Source organism: Enoplosus armatus, chromosome 9 (genome assembly GCF_043641665.1).
Source record: "Enoplosus armatus isolate fEnoArm2 chromosome 9, fEnoArm2.hap1, whole genome shotgun sequence".
NCBI classification, from domain to species: Eukaryota; Metazoa; Chordata; class Actinopteri; order Centrarchiformes; family Enoplosidae; genus Enoplosus; species Enoplosus armatus.
Window position 1 is genome coordinate 3757667 of NC_092188.1, and position 17225 is coordinate 3774891.

The following is a 17225-nucleotide window of genomic DNA, read 5'->3' on the forward strand; positions in this document are numbered from 1 at the left end:
CAAACTGCACAAAGCAAGAAGAGAGCACCGTAAATTGTTGTGTGTGAGTGTGTTTGTGTGTATGAGTGTATGAATGTGTGGCTCTGTGCACATTGGAAGGCTAACAGAGGGACTTGATGGATTGCACTTGTCTTTTTCGTCCCTGTATATCACTACCTCAAGGCTCCAAGTGACACGCATCTGTTGAATGCATCAGCATCAGTCTCACAGAGATTCATACAGACACGTGAGTGTTGCTGCACAGTATTATGTAAAATAAGTAAATGATGATTCATTCGTAAGCTGTAGGTTATTACCAGCTGGCTGTTAGTTTTAGGTTTTTCACCATTTAGCCAGATTATAGCCTGGACTAACTTTTAGCAAACTGATGCGCACTGTATGCTATTAATTATGCCTAATTTAGCTGGTACATACATACGTTGCAATTTAATAAAAGTTGCGTTTTTATTGCTTTCATTAATATATTGTTTGATTGGGCCCGTTTAAATTATGGATTGTTATCCATTTACATTGACACCATGTTGGGATTATATATATATAGGGCTTGTTTTCTAAAAACAAATCTCTGTCAGCACCAGATTACACTGTGGTACAAGTTACATGTGACAAAATAAAGAAAATGTACCATTTCTATGCTTTTGTTTCGTTAAATGAGCTTTGACAATGCAGTTCACTCTTTTATTCATTTAATGACACAAATTACAGTACAGTACGCAGCATGTTCATACAGTCAAATGAGAATATTAAACAGGGTCAATGTGAATTACATATATGGTAAAAACAAAATGTAAAAACTAACAATGTTTCAGCTAAATAAAAGTCCCTTATTGGGCCTCATTGACCTTTGACCCCGACAGGGTCACACTAGTGGGATGTTTTCCTCTCCTCACAGCGAGGGCCAGAGAAAGGGGGGCGACAACGGCATTTCTCGGGAGAAATACACTTTCCTCCATTCAGGCAGGGCTTAGTGCACACAGCTACAGCCGAGACACAAAAACAGACAAAAGAAACAACAACAAATGAGAGCTTGTAAATCCAAACACCACAAAATGCAGCAACTGGCCACAGAGGTGAGGAGTGTTACCATGTCTGGGTTTTGTCACATCTGGAAAAACACTAAGCTGAAAACGTTCCCTTAGCATACACATACATGCGATTTATATCATTCTCGGCTGTTTGGGTAATATCTAATATCTGTAGCATGAAGATGTAGACAGTTTACAGGGATCCAGACGACCAAAACTGAGTTTGAACGAGTGGGAGAGGAAGAAGAAGAGAGACAAAAGAAACCATGCTTGTAAAGTGCATTGACGCATATGAAAGGGTTTGGTCTTTGGGACCAGTCTGAACTCACCAGTATGGCAGGCACCGCCCAGCCATCCCTCCGGACAGCTGCAGATTCCTGGAGCCACACAGATTCCCCCGTTCCTGCAGCCTTGGGGACAGATCGCTGCACGGGGAACAAAACATAGAAAGACATTCTCAGCATGCCAGGAAGCAGATCTGAGCTCTCACTACAGGTGACACACATTTACTGGAGGCGGAAATAACTAAATGGAGTTAAGTGAGAAGATCAATACCACTCTCACATCTTCATATTTAGCCTACAGACGTGAGAGCGGTAACAATTTCTTCATCTAACTGTGCAACAACTATTCTTTTAAATCTTAGTAGGTGAAGATGGAATTAAAAAATGTATGTTTGAATATCTTCATTCATTCATCGCAGTGGTTTTCATGATCTTGTGAGGTCAACAAGCTAGCCAACGAGCCAGACGGCTAAACAACACTAGCATTAGAAGATCAGCAAGGCTAAATTGCTAATCTCAAGTGCTTTACAATACAAAATACAACACACTCTATAGAGGCTTGATTCTTTTTAGGGAGAGCTGTTAACAGGAAAGAAAGGAGGAACGTGTTGCTCTTTTACTTCTCCAATTCACAGAAGGTTTATCTCAGCCAATAAGATTCTGAGAAATGTTTGCAGAGACCAGCTTGAACTGTAATTTACTGCCAAAAACGTCTCAATCACCCTTCACAAGCTGTAAACTTAAATGTCATTCATAACCACTAAGTTAGATGAACTGCTGAACGTTGCTTCCCATCATCGACGGCAACTTGGAACCAGAAAAAGGCTTAGAAATGTTTTAGTAGGCTGCTGCTGATGAAGAGCTCCAGCTGAGAGACCGGCTCCATTTGGTGACTTTGACCCGTGGTGTTAATAGGGTAATTAGATACGGCTATAAACAGACCCTCTTGGCATTTTGAGCCCGTCCAGCTCGAGGGGCAGATGCACTTGGCCACTCCGTTGACAGCGATGCATTCCCCTCCGTTCCAACATCCCCCGTCACACGTCACTGTCAAAACACAGATCACACCAATCAGCAGGGATGTTGATGAGATGAGCTTTACCTGTCCTGTCCTGGTGTTTTCAACTGCATTGATTTTTAGAAATATATAACTTGGTCATGATTCCTAATTACCCAAGGCAACCCCCCTGTAAAACATTCTGACTAGACATTTATTATTCATTTATTAACGTATCTGTTCCCTTCTATTTTCTGTAAATATCTAAATCGCCTAGTCTACCAGCTAGGTTTCAATTTAATTTCTAGAAGATTGATGAGGTAAAATTATCCAGTAAAAAGAGAGAAGGATTAAATAAAGTCCGGAAAAAATTAATTTGTGTGTTTTTTTTGGCCCCTGTCCTGTTAATTATCTTGCAACTCCTCAGATTTTTCTTGCGACCATTTTTTTAGGGTCCGGACCCCCGGGTTGGAGAACACTGGTCTAAATGCTGTTTCACTCATATGAGCATAATGTTTTGCCAAAAAAAAACAAAAAACAGACACATTTAAAGATATTTACTCTTAAATAATATCACAACAATCTTTTAAAACCCACTATGTGTGATATGACTGTAACTGTGTAACATAAACTCCCCCATAGGATGGAAAAATCCCCAAATTCACAGAAAAGAAACTACTGAGCATGATAGCTACAGGCCTCACACTGATAACCTAACCTTCAGGCTCATTTACAATAACAACACATGAAAGTTGAGCCACTGGAGAAATGTTTACTGGCTGCTTATTGAACTACCGCTCCAGTTTTGTTCCTGGGGAAAATCTAGCTGCTCTACTTTCCGACTGGAGGTTAGAAGGAATCCGGAGAACTTCTGATAAAAGAGGGACAGCTGTGTGTTGAGATGTATGTATATCGTTCTATCACATGGAAGAAAGAAAATACAGAGTACATACAGTTACTACAGGATAGATTCAGAATAAAAACATGATGACGATGATTTCCACACTGACTAACACAGTGTGAACTGTCCTGGCAAAAATGATTAAAAAGTAAACAGCTTCCAGATCACACAACTCAGACGTTTCATTACTTCATTTGCAAGTCACTGCAAACAAACCTGCTCACCTTTGTGACAGTATCTTCCTCCAAATCCTGGAGGACATCTGCATTTTCCAGGGCGAAGACACCCTCCTCCATTCTTACATTTGGGATAACAGTTGGCTGCATTCACACAAGGACACACAAGATGTTTTTGACATTACTGTTCATATGAAGCTTTGGTCATCTTTATGAAGCTATTAATACTCTTTAATCAAGAGGATTCATTTGAGATATTGTAAAAGCAGGTGAGGAATATGCTCTCTCATAGTGTTTTGGAAATGAGCATTTTATGTCTTAAAATCAAGACGCTTCTTGATGCAAGAAGTCTGTAAATCTTTGTAAATTAATTTCTGCATTAAACTCATGTAACTTACATTAAATCTGCTTTAAATGGAAGCATACACATAATGCTTTATTTTTATGCATCTAAGTGCATGACTCAAGGTGTTCATTGTATTATTCATAAATCTCTATAAGCATTGGTTCTTCTACAAGAGGAATACACGTTACTGTATTGTACTGACAGGTTGAAACAAACTAAATTCGTACTTTTCTAATAGAGGAAAACATAAGCAAGCTTTACACTTTACATGCACTTCAATATAAATGTAGACAAGAGGTTTGTAACATCACCATACTGGCAGGTCTCTCCTTCATAGCCCTTGGAGCAGAAACATGTGTTGTTGCGGATGCAGATTCCTGCGTGTTCGCACGCCGGTTCGCACTTCGCTTTGGGGTCAAAAACGAACCCGAACGCAACTCCCCGGGGCGCGTCCGAACGCGCGGAGCAAACGCCGACAAGAGCGACCAAAGAGGCCAAGAGCACCGTTGAACCGAGACCCACAAAACCCATGTTTGGTCTTGTTTTGGAAGACCAAACAGAGAGGAAGGAACAGACGACCGGTGCGGTGGACGGAGATGGAGGAGAAAGTCACCTTCAAGCGCCGAGACCTCTCCACGTCGCCCCCGCTGTAGCACACAGGGACACCAGGTTAGTGCCGGAGGAAGCAGGCGGGGCGGGGCGGGGAGAGCGTCCCGGTGTGGGGGCTGGCTGATGTGGAGGTTTTGGATGAGTTGTGAGTGTTGAAAGTGGCCACAGATACAGAAACATTAGTTGGAGGCAGCGAACTTAGACATTGCTGGCAAATCAATTTTCTCAACGGTAGGTTTAGCTTTTAGCTAGCCGTTAGCTACAATAGTTAAGCTACTATCGGTTTTGTCTCTTAATTCAGTTAACTAGCAAATTAGGCAAAGGCAAAGCCAAACGATGGTTGTCCAGGGGGGGTTAAACTGTAATTGAGTGTTTTTTTTTAGCTAATTTAAATGAACGGCTCTTGTTAATCTGACATTGCCACAAAACATGAAGTAGCGTTAATGTCAGTTAGCTAATTAACAGTTAGCTAGCCGTTAGCTACAATAGTTAAGCTACTATCGGTTTTGTCTCTTAATTCAGTTAACTAGCAAATTAGGCAAAGGCAAAGCCAAACGATGGTTGTCCAGGGGGGGGTTAAACTGTAATTTTTTTTTAGCTTATTTAAATGAACGGCTCTTGTTAATCTGACATTGCCTCAAAACAGGAAGTAGCGTTAATGTCAGTTAGCTAATTAACAGTTAGCTAACGTTAGCTAGTTGCACTCATTGACCCTGAAGTTACCTGAGCAACAAGCAGGATTGTCTGTTCTATCTGAATACATTTATTGTTTTTTTTTTTAATTTCTAAAACAAACAACACAAAGTTCACTTTCCTCTAGTGGTATCGAGCTTTGCGGATAGTTTTATTTTGTCCAGGTTTTGACATTTCGGAAGATCATGTCCTCTAATTACAACAGAGGTGACACATTTAAAATGTTACTCTGGATAATCCACAGACCTCACTGTCAACACATTTCTTTGGAACTATGAAATAATAATAATAAAAAAAAAAAAAAACAATTGATGGTATGATCTGTTGGTGATCCAGAGAAATATGGACACTGTTTCTGGAAAGACACATTGCTTTTCAATGTTTTAAATGTAGTTTTTCGATGCTGTGTGCCCCATAAATTACAATTAAGTAACTCCTATTTTATTGGAATGATGGCAGAAATCTCAGCAGCAGATGTGTGCAAATGAAATGACCTAAAAATCTGCATGAACCGACCATCAAATGAACACTGAGTGTGTTTCCTGTCCGATTGTCAGAAGGTTTTAATCGTTCATTATGTAAACATGAGCATTCATGATGTTGCCAGTTGAGAAAGCCAGGCAGAAAAAAAAAAGGTTCAGTGTGGAGCCAACTAGCTTATTATTTTCAGAAAGATGAGTTCATGCTGAACACATGTGGAAAGGCCATTTCCTTTTACCTGGTGAGAGGAAGTGCTGGGCCTATATGAACTATGGGGTGAGGGAATGGTCTGCTGTAATGGCAAAAACACAACCAAATCAATAGCGGATGTAGCTGCCGCCTCTACTGGGCCTCTGTACAGTGAAACCTGTTGACTGAGAGCTAACAGAGAAGTAGCTTTCCATATGATTCAATTTGCTTCTGCTCAGAAATTAACTTTTTTAACAAATTTTTCATAAAGATCCAGCACCCTGCAACTCTTTACATGTCATAACCTACAGTGAAAGCCGATACAAAGTTCTGTGTGCTGGCTACCAGTTTGCAAAGTAGTCAGACAGACCATCCCATAACTTTAAAGTCACTGGTTAAATTTACACAAATTTAACCAGCAGTAAGCAAGACATAGAGTCACCTGTGCTGCTCTATACAGGTCACTCTGGATACGCAGCTACAAAAACAGACCTAAAGAGCAAACACTGATTCGAGAACTGGTTCGTTGAACTTTGCAGTCTTGGCAGAGAAACTTTGAAAACTTTGAATTTGAATCTCATTTTCCAGACAGTTTGGCCTCTTGAGACAGTCCCACTTTGTGACTTCAGTTTACATCCAAACAAATGGTGAACTTTAGACTGGGTGGTGAAGCTGAATTAGTTCATCATATAGTCACATGATTATTTGACTGTGTGCCCATGTTAAGCTTGTTTGCACAGTGATAACACATTGTGATATGTTCATTAATGTACTGTACTTGGTAGGCTGGTTTAATCCCCAGTGTGTAGTGGAAGGCAGGGTAACACTCTGATCACCAGTCCATCATAATATGGCTTTGTCATAAAGCATTTTGATGTCAAAGAAGATAAAAATTACATCAGTGTGATGATTGCAAAGCACATTGGGAGACATGTATATAAATTACAAATACTGATATTTTTAAGGGTAATACTGATATTTCAGAGTAAAACAAATCTACCTTGAAATAATTAAGAAAAAACTATCCATACCAAATATTCATAACAATTGCATGAATACACTGTCAGCTTACAGTATATGCTTAGACAAAGAGAAAACTGATCTCTGGTTGTGTATGTGCGTGTTTTTTTTTTCTTTGGGCCTCATGTATTCCAGCGGCTGACCTGGATCTCAGAGAGGAAGTGAAGTGGTGTTTTAATGAGTGCAACAGATGTGAACATACCGTGATACACTGGAGACATCATGTGCTTTCGAGCTCACAGCAAGGAGTATATGAGAGCCTGTACGGAGTAACACATCAACATACAACCACAAAGGTCCCAAAATTGATTTGGGAATGTTATTTTAAAGTTCTAATCTTTATACTTTGTACATGTAAAGTGATGAAGAGAGTCAGACCAAACATACCAGATATAGCTTTATTTAGTGGGTATTTGTTCCTCTCTGGGTACTTACTGTACCCTACATAGTCTAAAGAAGAGGTAGTAATGGTGGACTCTCTTCCACCACACAAGTGGATTGTTGCTATTTCAAGACATCTGTTTATGCCCTCTAGTGGTGGGAGCAATGTACGTTGTTATTCTTACATTTTATATATCAATCTTTTAATGATTTATCAAGTAACTGAGGAAATTAATTGATAATGAAAATACTTGTTAGACATGCAATGCAAATATCTGAATTGGTGATAAAACAATGTACTCGCCTTAAATTAAGTGATTAATAGTGTAAACAAAATTTGGATTGACTGACAGATTTTGTACTAATTGTGAGTAACACACAAATATCACCTCTGCTGTAACATTTTTATCCCAATAAAAACCAGTAGTAGTAATGGTGTTCAGACACTGAATTTTGCAGGTTGATCTTTGTCATTTGTCATTAAGGTGATGGTGTGTCACTTTAATTATCTCATAAATATTAAAGTGTGTATAATAACAGTCACAGTTTCAGGATCCTCAGCAGAGGTGAGTGATACTGTAGCAGACCACTTGGCACCACCCAGTGTGCACAGAGAATATTACACACAAGAAATTGAAAAAAATGTCAAAATGAGTCATGATTTTATTTCAGCTTCATGCATGAAAAACACAAAACCACTGTGTAGAGGCAGAAACAGAGAGGTATTCACATCTACACTGCATCAAATACCAAGAAGGGTCAGATATGGGCATCTTCTGTCAGACAAAAGTCGCTCAGTACATCACACAATCCTTTTTAAAATGTATGATATTATAGAGTCTCTGAATACTTCATTCACTTCTGGTAATCAGCCAATCCAAGATGATACCTCGGAATAAAAAGTGACAAAAGGAAGTCATAATAATTTAAAAACTCAAGAATAGCACTCAAATCATGACACAAGTTATAGAAGCAGAGCGGATTAAAATAGCAAACACATTATTGCAAATGACACCACGGCCCACAAAAATAGGACAACCTCATTAAAGGGAAGGAAGTTGCTCCCACAACAGAAATGATTCTTAATATAACATGTTTGGAAGCAAGCCAGAAAGAAAGTACATACTTAATATTTACACATTTCTGTATTTTATAGCCCACTATAATGCTCCCACATTTGCTATGAAATTAAAAATATTATCCCTTTTACGAAGTTAGTTTTACTATGCAAGTCTTCACAGTTCACTCAGCTGAATGATAAACATAAGAGAAGACTTATAATACCTTAACTCAAGCTAAAAATAAATTACTCCAAAAAAAAACCCAAACGACATAAAATAATACGTCATCTATATTGCACCAAACATCTATTTTTATAAAACTAAATTAAAAGAGAAAGCTGTATGAAGGAATGAAAAGAGGGCAAAAAGAAGTGTTAAAGAACAGCTCAGTGGTTTTCATTGTGTCAAAAAACTGTTGTGTTTTTCATTAACAGTGGTTTCTAATGGTATGGGGCGGTAGGAGCTGCAGCATTCCCGTTCCCCGCTCTCATACAACATTCTCGTTAATATCTGTATACTGTATAAGGATCGGGTTAAAGTGCAACATATCTGAAACTCCAGTAATTTAATTGTTGAGGGGTGATAAGATGGGAATGCTTAGCAATAACGTGTTAAATTAAATTAATATTAAATTATATCTATTTTGTTGGCACCAGGGTGAAAAATGACTACAAACCTCGAGGCAAATCCTGCAAAATTCTGGCTGTGGAAGGTAAGTTTGTGTGCTTTTACCCGCCTGTTTGATAAGTAACCACAAAAGTCTTGGTGAAGAGGAAGAAAGTGGTTGGGAACTTACGAATGGATAAGCCACTGTGACTGATATAAAGAAAGTTATGTCCGTGTTCGTTATTCCATCGTCTTATCAGCAAAGGTTTCCTGCGCGGAGGTCAGCCAAGTTATCTGTGTGAGACCCTCAGCCACAGCAGTGTGTGACGCCTGGGCTCTTTCGCTTGTCTTATTGGTAAACCTCCACATGCCCATGCAAGGAGGTGGTGTTCCCCCCACAGTCCACATACTGGTACATCTCCTGGGAGACCTGCTCCGCGTGGCCGAAGTACGACGTCGTCACCGTCACCCTGAAAAATAACCACAGTGTCAACAAGCGTCCAGGAGGACTGTCAGTTCTAAATCCTGCAATGGTGCGGAAAATCTTTAACAGGTTCAAATTTGAGTTTCAGTAGATTATAAAGATTTCTCTGGGGCAGAACGTTTCGGTTGACTTGAATCTAAATGAGTAGATCCCAAGAACCACAGATCTAAAACAATAATTTTCACATGAAGTCTTGAAAGGTCAGCAGGCTTGTTAACTGTGTTATCTCGGTTGATGGATGTGAGCTCGGTTTGTCTCGTTTGAACTTCTTTGCTAACTAGTTAAGGTACTGTATGTAGCTTACAAATTACAAGAAGGCGTTTTCATTGAATAATTATTGACTATTTAAATTACTTATTGTTACACACAGTCTTGTTTTGTGAAATGCATCAAACTGAAGCCGGCAACAGACACTCACAAGCGACCTTTAGGGCATTATGGTCTAGATGTAAAACCACTGAATTGCAAGAGTAGGCTTTATGGTGTTAGCTGCTTTTTTTCTTCTTCCTTTTTTTTTTTTAACCAATTTTCACTGGGATTCAGTCTAATGCTACTTGGCTAGAAAGCTGTTATTTGGCTTTGACCACAGAGGATTAAGTCAACTGATAAAGATTATTTCAGCCTTGGAGAGATGTTTGCTTTGCTGAGTTTACAGTCTGAAAGTCAGCGTTGACGTGTAAATGAGCAAGGCACCCAGAGGCCCATGTATCCCCTGTTGGTCTGAGCTGTTCTCCACAGCAGAAGGCTGCGTTGTTTTTGGGCAGCTCATCAGTATGTGTGGGTGAGACTGTGTGAGCGTGGAGGACAGACTTGTTAAGATTAATGTTGCTGTATGAAAGGATAAAAATCACAATAATGACAGTGTATCACATACCGTATAATTATGTGTAAAGTAAAACATTATAATATGGGATGTAGATAAAGAAATACCTTTAAAATACTGTACATTAAGCCATACTTACTGCATCATGACCACTATGTTGTGAACTTTAATGGTTGGCAAGATGCAGTAGTCACTGTAAGAAAAGAAGTGATTCATGATTTATTATTTATTTTAAATGATCCAAGTGTGTACTGTACATTTTTTATAACTTCTAGCAAGATACTTACAACATATAACTCATCTCATTAGCAATGGTGGTGGGAACTGTGTAGTCAATCTGCAATAAACACAATTTATAAAACATTTGAGGAGAAAACAATGTTAGACAGTAACATATTACACATTTGTGTTAATTGCAACAACGACTAATGTAATTTGGTTTTGGTTCTAAATTCTGTTTAATCAGTGGCCAATGGTTCAATAGTGAGCAGTGATACCAAGATTTGTAATGTCACAAGACAGTGAGGCATTAATTGTGTTTAAAACATTTGTTTGAAGTCCGGATTTTTGCAGAAACTTAACAGATTTTAGTTTTGAGCAATCACATGACAAGTCTGTGAGTTATGTCAGGCGAGGTTCCTTGGTGTTGTGACTGTGGGTGTAACAATGAGCTGTTGGGTGGGCTGTGCACGTTGAAGCCATCACTAAAGTGCATCAGAATTTCAGTGTATTTTTTGGTGACTATAATAATGACTTGATTTCTTACCAACCCTGAATGTGTAACTGTGTCGAGTCCATTCAGTGCAGTTTTTCAACCTACCTGCCGTTCATCCAGTGGTATGATCACTGAGCTGTTGTTGAACTTGGCCTTGCCTATCACCGTCTTGGAGAACTGCACTTGGGCTGTGATGTTGGTCACAGATACGGCGTAGTAGTTATTATTGGTGATGTTCAGAGTGCTCTGGATGGAAGAAGATAAAAGGTGTGAGATTGATGACTGACCTACAAATGTATAGCATTTTAAACCTGCAGTAACTGATGTTTTGGCCACTTGGGGGCAGTAGAAACAAGCTGTAAACACACAGCACTAACATATTATCACATTTTAAGTTGATATGGTGAACTTGTTAGCAAACAACCTATTTACACATCCAGCAGCCATGGAGCAACATTATCAATAATTTGGAGACATGTTTCTGGCCACATGGTGACTATAAATCCAATATTCTCCTTTTATGTATATTATTGGTCTCCACCTCTTGTGGAAATGTCTGGCTCTTAGCTAGTTGCTACCTTTGTCTATTTGCTGTTTGGTGTTTAACCATTGACCCACGGAGTTGTTTGTTCTGTTTTGTTGCCAGAAAACAAGCACAATGAGAGCTACGGAGAATGTCAGTCAATTGATAATTCTCTGTGTATTCAACACTATGAGCAACTCCTTTCACACACCAAGTCATGTGATCCACTGTTAGATAAAAATATTGATTAAACTCCGCTTTAAGGCTTGGTCAAAAAGCTAAATCTAATCTATTAAATGATCCTTCAGGGTATTTTTACAGATTCATTTTTAATCAGGGGAGTGTGGCTACACAATCTTACTGTAATGTTGAGATAGACAATTTGTTTTTTCAGGTCATAGGAGACGTAGGCAGACTTCACTCCCACATAGGAGACATCAATGGAGCGAGGGAATAGGAAGAAAACAGCCAGGCCAGACAGCAGCAGGCAAAGTGCCACTGATATTGTGACATACAGCTTTCTGCAGGAGAAAGAAAAGAGAAGTGAGACCCAGAAACCGGCTGATGACTTCAGAGTCTATCATGCTACTGTGTGTGTTCATCGGGTTTCATCATGCAGACAGCTAACTCCGTTAATCTTTAAAAAGAGCGCTCATTGAAGACTTACGTCCTGCTTGGCCTGAGCCTTTGGTCGCTGTATGGAATCAGAGCCACAAGCTGATTCTCTTGACCTGGTGAATAATTCAAAGAAGGCAAAGGAAAGCTGTCATTTAACTGTTGGATTGAGTAAAGAGTGTGTTGTAACATTTGCACTATGCAACACTATGCAGACTCCTGACAAGAATCTTGAAGTTTACTTTCTGCCACTTAAAATGATAGATAATTTTATTGATTGATTGGTTTATTCTCGGCCCACCAAAACAAACAACTGAATAAGTAATGTATAATTAGTGTATAATGTGAATGCATTGATGAATTAGTTCCCTGGCTATAATTAGATGTGTATGGTACAGAGTGACAACAATGACAACAATCGTAACCACATTTCCTGGTTTGTAACACTGCTACAGCAGCAGGAAGAAAACAGATTGTCTGAGCTGAGCTTCCTTCGATATTATAAAAATCTGAAAGACATCAATCTTTCATGTCACGTCTTGACAAAACCCCTGAAATATTCTGGTGTAGAGATAATTAAAAAAGGAAAGGGATATTTAATTGTGATGTCCTTAACTTCACTTTGTTAACTAAGAAGGCAATATCGCCTATTTATTTAGCCGCTCTCTTGATTTTTCTTGTACGTTATTATATATTTGCCACATCTGTGATCTATGAATTTTGTTGTAGACATAAAGGTCTGAAACTTTTTATGTTTGGAGAATTATGCACTTGGATTATCTAAACTTTAGGTTTCTTGCAGGTATGTGTGAGCTGGACGAATGCATGAAACTGTAGAAACCTTCAATCATCTTCACTACAAATGCATGATTTTTTAAAAGCAGACATCGATTGTCACAGGCCCTGTCAGCCCCACATGGTTGCCCCTTTGTTGCCACAATGAAATCCTGGCAGAGGCTTGTACATGTGTACAATTCAAACCTCAACTTGTATGAAATACAGTCTGTCTTCTAAACAGCAGAGAGCGAGCACGATGTCCACTGAGTGCTGGACTTAAGATAATGTGGAATACATTTAGTGTAAAGCGTCACACACTGGCCTGGTTGGTAAATACAAACATGCTTCTTGTAATTTATTAACATCATGTTACAGGACCTCTGTGTATTGATGAGTAAGAATAAATCGATGTTACTTAATGCTTCAGTTTGAAGGTGCCTAGTGCAGCTTCATGAAACATCTTCTCAATCAGCTGCCGAGCTCATGTGTGACAGGGTCCACCACGGACACAGCATCTTCTACCAAAGCTCAAGCAGGTTCGGTTATTTCATAGGAGACATTTCTGTATTCTTATGTGTTTCTGTCCTTACTTTTCTCACTAATCAGTTTAGCAACACTTGAATGAAAATGTGATGACAGTTGTTGGTTGTTTTGCTGTTATTGTCGGCAGTCACTCAAACCACACCCACACAGTCCTGCTGAAGCAGATTTTGACTGTTAGCGCTTGATAACTAGCACCTAAAGATGTGTTTTTATGAACTTAAACTGATAGGTGCTTATTCAGTCATGAATATTTAATGTTATCGAGACATACTTCGATTTGAAACCACGTTTTCAGGGGCTTTAAGGGCACTGCTCTTCACACAGACTTAAAATTTATACCGATAATGGTCGTTGAGTTATGATTACGTGTATCTCGAACATTTTACCTCGTGGGATTCTGCCGGTGCCCTGACATGTGGGACACGTGACGCTGTCCCGTCCGGTGAACTCCACGTATGGGAACTGAGATACGTCTCCGTTCTTTCCATCCTCTGTGTGACCGTCTTCGTACTCGCCCGCTGTTGTCAGCGCGTTTTGACTCTCGTTTTTGTGCTTGGCCAAGTGTGACTGGGACTTGCCCATAGCTGCAGCTGTCTGTACACAACACAAAAGATAGCATGACTAGAGAGGAACTGCCATATTCCTAGGTGCAGCAGGATGTGCTGAGTAACCACATGCCACACAGCCGCTTGAATGTGAAATTGGACCTGGACGGATTCCAGGAAACAAACTTAAGCTGGTGCTCTCTTGTAATAAAAAAAAAAATCTGTTCGGACTTGGAATGGGCTGCCCAATAGAGACTAAACTGTGACCTTTCCTTAACGTACTGTTCTTTTCATTCTCTATACTATCACCAATATTTAATGTTTAAATGTCTGTAATAGGCATTTACAGCGTTATCCTAATACTTGTGTAGTATCCTTCTAATATAATCATGGCATTACTGTAATTCTTTTAAGATTATAAAGATTATACAGTAACACTTTATATTATTTTGCATGTTCTCTAAGGCTGCTGCCTCGTCAATTAGGCGACGTCTTGGACATTAAGGCCTTAACTGATTAAGAAATTGATTGTCTTTTTAAGGAGAATGAACTGTCATCAATGAACTCTGGAAATTGATGATAACATCTGGCATCACTATAATATTCATAAATATGCTATGGTAAGCACAGGGTTTTAAGAGACCCTTCTGTATGCCTATATTCGTCTGGAAAGTAACAACAATGTTGGATCAACTAATTGTGTCGTTGAAATGTGACTATTTGTAGGGTTTATTTAGTGAGAACAGACCTAATGTTCAACATTTTCATTCGTACAATTGGTTTATTTTCTAAATGCAGCAGCTGGAGGACATTGTTAAAGCTATGCTTATTTAAAACAACTGTTGTAGGACACTTGGTGTGTTTTTGTACAATTTGTGTAACAAGATGGCGAACAGATGTTGGTTTCTGTGGCAGACATCTTAAAAAGTCAGCTTTTAGTGCGTTTATGTGGTATTCAAATCACAATCTCATTGAGGTACTTATACTGAACTTGAGTATTTCTATATTATGCTACTTTATACTTATAAGAGAGGAAAATAGTGTACTTTTTACTTATAGTCACTAGTTACTTTTCAGATTAAGATTTTAAATACAAAACGTGGTCAGTCTAAAATATTATGTATTGTTGTTAGATTAGATTAAATACCCCAAACTATGTGAAGCAGTTAAAATGAACTCCACCTCAACAAGCTACAATATTGAAGTGCTCATGTTAATGCACCAATACAATATAATAATACAACACTGATGGGTCATTCAGCACTATGAGTACTTTTACTTTTGATACTTTGAATAAATATTTCTAATAATACTTCACTAAATGCAGGAATACTGATGGAGTTTTTTTGTGGTATTAAATGATCTGAATACTTCTTCCACCACTGATGTACTGTAATATTTCTAAAACAGAATATTACTGTATGTCTAGTCACTAATAAATGTAAAGCAGTGGTGGAAGAAGTACTCAGATCTTTTACTTGTGTAAAAGTAGTAATACCACAATGTAGAAATACTCTGGTAAGTAAAGGTTCTGCATTCAAAATTTTACTTAAGTAAAAGTATTAGAATGAAAATATACTTCAAGTACTAAAAGTAAAAGTACCCATTATGCACAATGGCCCATTTCAGAATAATGTATATATATTGTATTACTGGATTATAATCATTGATGCATTAATGTGTACATTACTTTAAGTTGCAGTTGGTAAAGGTGGAGCTAATTTGAAGTTATTAATATACTGCTGGGTAGCTTTTAACCCCACCAGGGATCAATAAAGTCTTAACCTATCATAATATTTATTATTTATTGTTTTGAATTATTAGTCGAATCTACAGTAAGTAACTGATAACTAAATGTAGTGGAGTAAAAAGTATATAAAATATTTACCTCTTAAATGTATAAGTATAAAATGGCAGAAAACGGAGATACTCAAGTACAAGTAGCTCAAAATAGTACTTAAGTACAGTACTTGATGTACTCGGTTACTTTCCACCACTGTTGGTCTAGTAGGCCTATAGTGAAATGTATCACAGGTAATGTTAGAGTAGTCAGTACTACTTTAGGCCACACAGCCGCTGTAGATACCTGCTAACGGTACCTAGTGTAACCACAGACCACTCGGAGAGCCACAGACACACCGTCCAGGATGTCTGCTGCGTCTACACGCACCGACAGGGAGAGCACGGCCCAGGCCGCCATGCTGCTCGGCCGTTGAGCCTCAGCCAGGAACACAACGTTCCGTGCCGGAGGAAAACGGTTACAACGCCGTCATTCTTACCACCAGAAGCGATGTTTGTTTGTTTTTTTAAATTTTTGTTTCAACACAGTCGGCACAACAGTGTTTCGTGTCGTCTCGTAATTCTGACATTTTAAATTTAATTAACGAACCGCACGAATCAACGGTCGCCCCGCAGAACGATCGGCGCCGCACAGATACGTCACCAGAACTGTTAAACATGCTACAGGGAGTAAGCTAGCTGCATATTGTATTGCGTTAACTAACGTCTTACCTGTGTCGGGTTTTTATTCTGGTTTGTTTGACACGCGTCGCACCGTCGCTGTTTGTTGTGGTTCGCACTCCAGTGAAGAATGAGGCCGACGGGACCGCCCCCTCCTCGCCTCATTGGACAGACTCATGTCGGTCTCCACCGTGCTAACTCCGCCGAAACAACACAGATGGACATTTACTTAGCACAGCGGCAGCAGCAGCACAGACTCCCCAGGAACTCTGCAGGATTACTAGTGACACAAACTCGAGTACAAAATACAAGAAAGCACGACGATATTACTATAAAGCCACCTTGTTAGGCTATGTCCCCCTAACACACCACAATTACTATAAAAAAAATACCAGCTGTGGAAGAAGTACTCTGATCTTTTACCACAAATACCCACAAAAAAGTAAAAGTTTAAAAAGTACATTAAAAAAAATGTAGCCTGCTTAAAGTTTCAAAGGTAAAAGTAGCCTACGTGTTAGATATATTATATCATTGGGTTATTATTACTGATGCATGATCATTTATGCAACATCTTGATATTGTAGATGGTTGTGGTGAGACTAATTTCAAACATTTTTACCTCAAATGTGTACATAAGTATTTGAGTAAATAGATAGAGTCCACCACTGATTATTATACAGGTATATGTATTATATCATTAGATTATTGTTACTGATGCATGATCATTTAATCAGCATTTTCATATTGTAGCTGGTCGCAGTTAGGCTAATACTTTGTATGCTGTCTGGTAGTTACCTCCAGTGTGTACTTCAGTATTTGAGTAAATGTACTTAGTTACAGTCGACCACTGATTAATAAACAGGCAAATAGGTTATTAGATTATTATCGCTTATGCACCACCATTTATGCAGCATTTCAATATTGTTGCTGGTTGTGATGGGACTATTTTAATATACTTTACATACTGTTTGG

At 38.8% G+C, this 17225-nt stretch overlaps 2 protein-coding genes across 2 annotated transcripts; both read right to left on the bottom strand.

The window, feature by feature from the left end:
- Positions 1–830: 830 nt before the first annotated feature.
- seraf (Schwann cell-specific EGF-like repeat autocrine factor) lies at positions 831–4260 on the bottom strand. Its single transcript, XM_070911765.1, has 5 exons — positions 4041–4260; positions 3432–3527; positions 2252–2356; positions 1355–1450; positions 831–977 (listed from the first exon to the last, which is right to left on the bottom strand). The coding sequence occupies exons 1-5, from the start codon at positions 4258–4260 to the stop codon at positions 865–867; spliced, it is 630 nt and encodes a 209-aa protein (XP_070767866.1). The 3' UTR covers positions 831–864.
- Positions 4261–8488: 4228 nt separating this feature from the next.
- tmem106ba (transmembrane protein 106Ba) lies at positions 8489–16431 on the bottom strand. Its single transcript, XM_070912354.1, has 8 exons — positions 16348–16431; positions 13635–13842; positions 11981–12044; positions 11675–11834; positions 10896–11036; positions 10363–10412; positions 10215–10268; positions 8489–9238 (listed from the first exon to the last, which is right to left on the bottom strand). The coding sequence occupies exons 1-8, from the start codon at positions 16429–16431 to the stop codon at positions 9118–9120; spliced, it is 882 nt and encodes a 293-aa protein (XP_070768455.1). The 3' UTR covers positions 8489–9117.
- Positions 16432–17225: the final 794 nt, after the last annotated feature.

Excerpts from the sequence above, each read along its gene's own strand:
- tmem106ba (XM_070912354.1), bottom strand. The coding sequence starts at position 16,431 with ATGAGTCTGTCCAATGAGGCGAGGAGGGGGCGGTCCCGTCGGCCTCAT. Across the intron at positions 11,835-11,980 it reads AGGCTCAGGCCAAGCAGGAC|AAAGCTGTATGTCACAATAT; the intron begins GTAAGTCTTCAA and ends TTTCTCCTGCAG. Across the intron at positions 10,269-10,362 it reads AATGAGATGAGTTATATGTT|TGACTACTGCATCTTGCCAA; the intron begins GTAAGTATCTTG and ends CTTTTCTTACAG.
- seraf (XM_070911765.1), bottom strand. The coding sequence starts at position 4,260 with ATGGGTTTTGTGGGTCTCGGTTCAACGGTGCTCTTGGCCTCTTTGGTC. Across the intron at positions 3,528-4,040 it reads AGGAGAGACCTGCCAGTATG|CCAACTGTTATCCCAAATGT; the intron begins GTGATGTTACAA and ends GTGTGAATGCAG. Across the intron at positions 978-1,354 it reads GGGCGGTGCCTGCCATACTG|CTGTGTGCACTAAGCCCTGC; the intron begins GTGAGTTCAGAC and ends TCTCGGCTGTAG.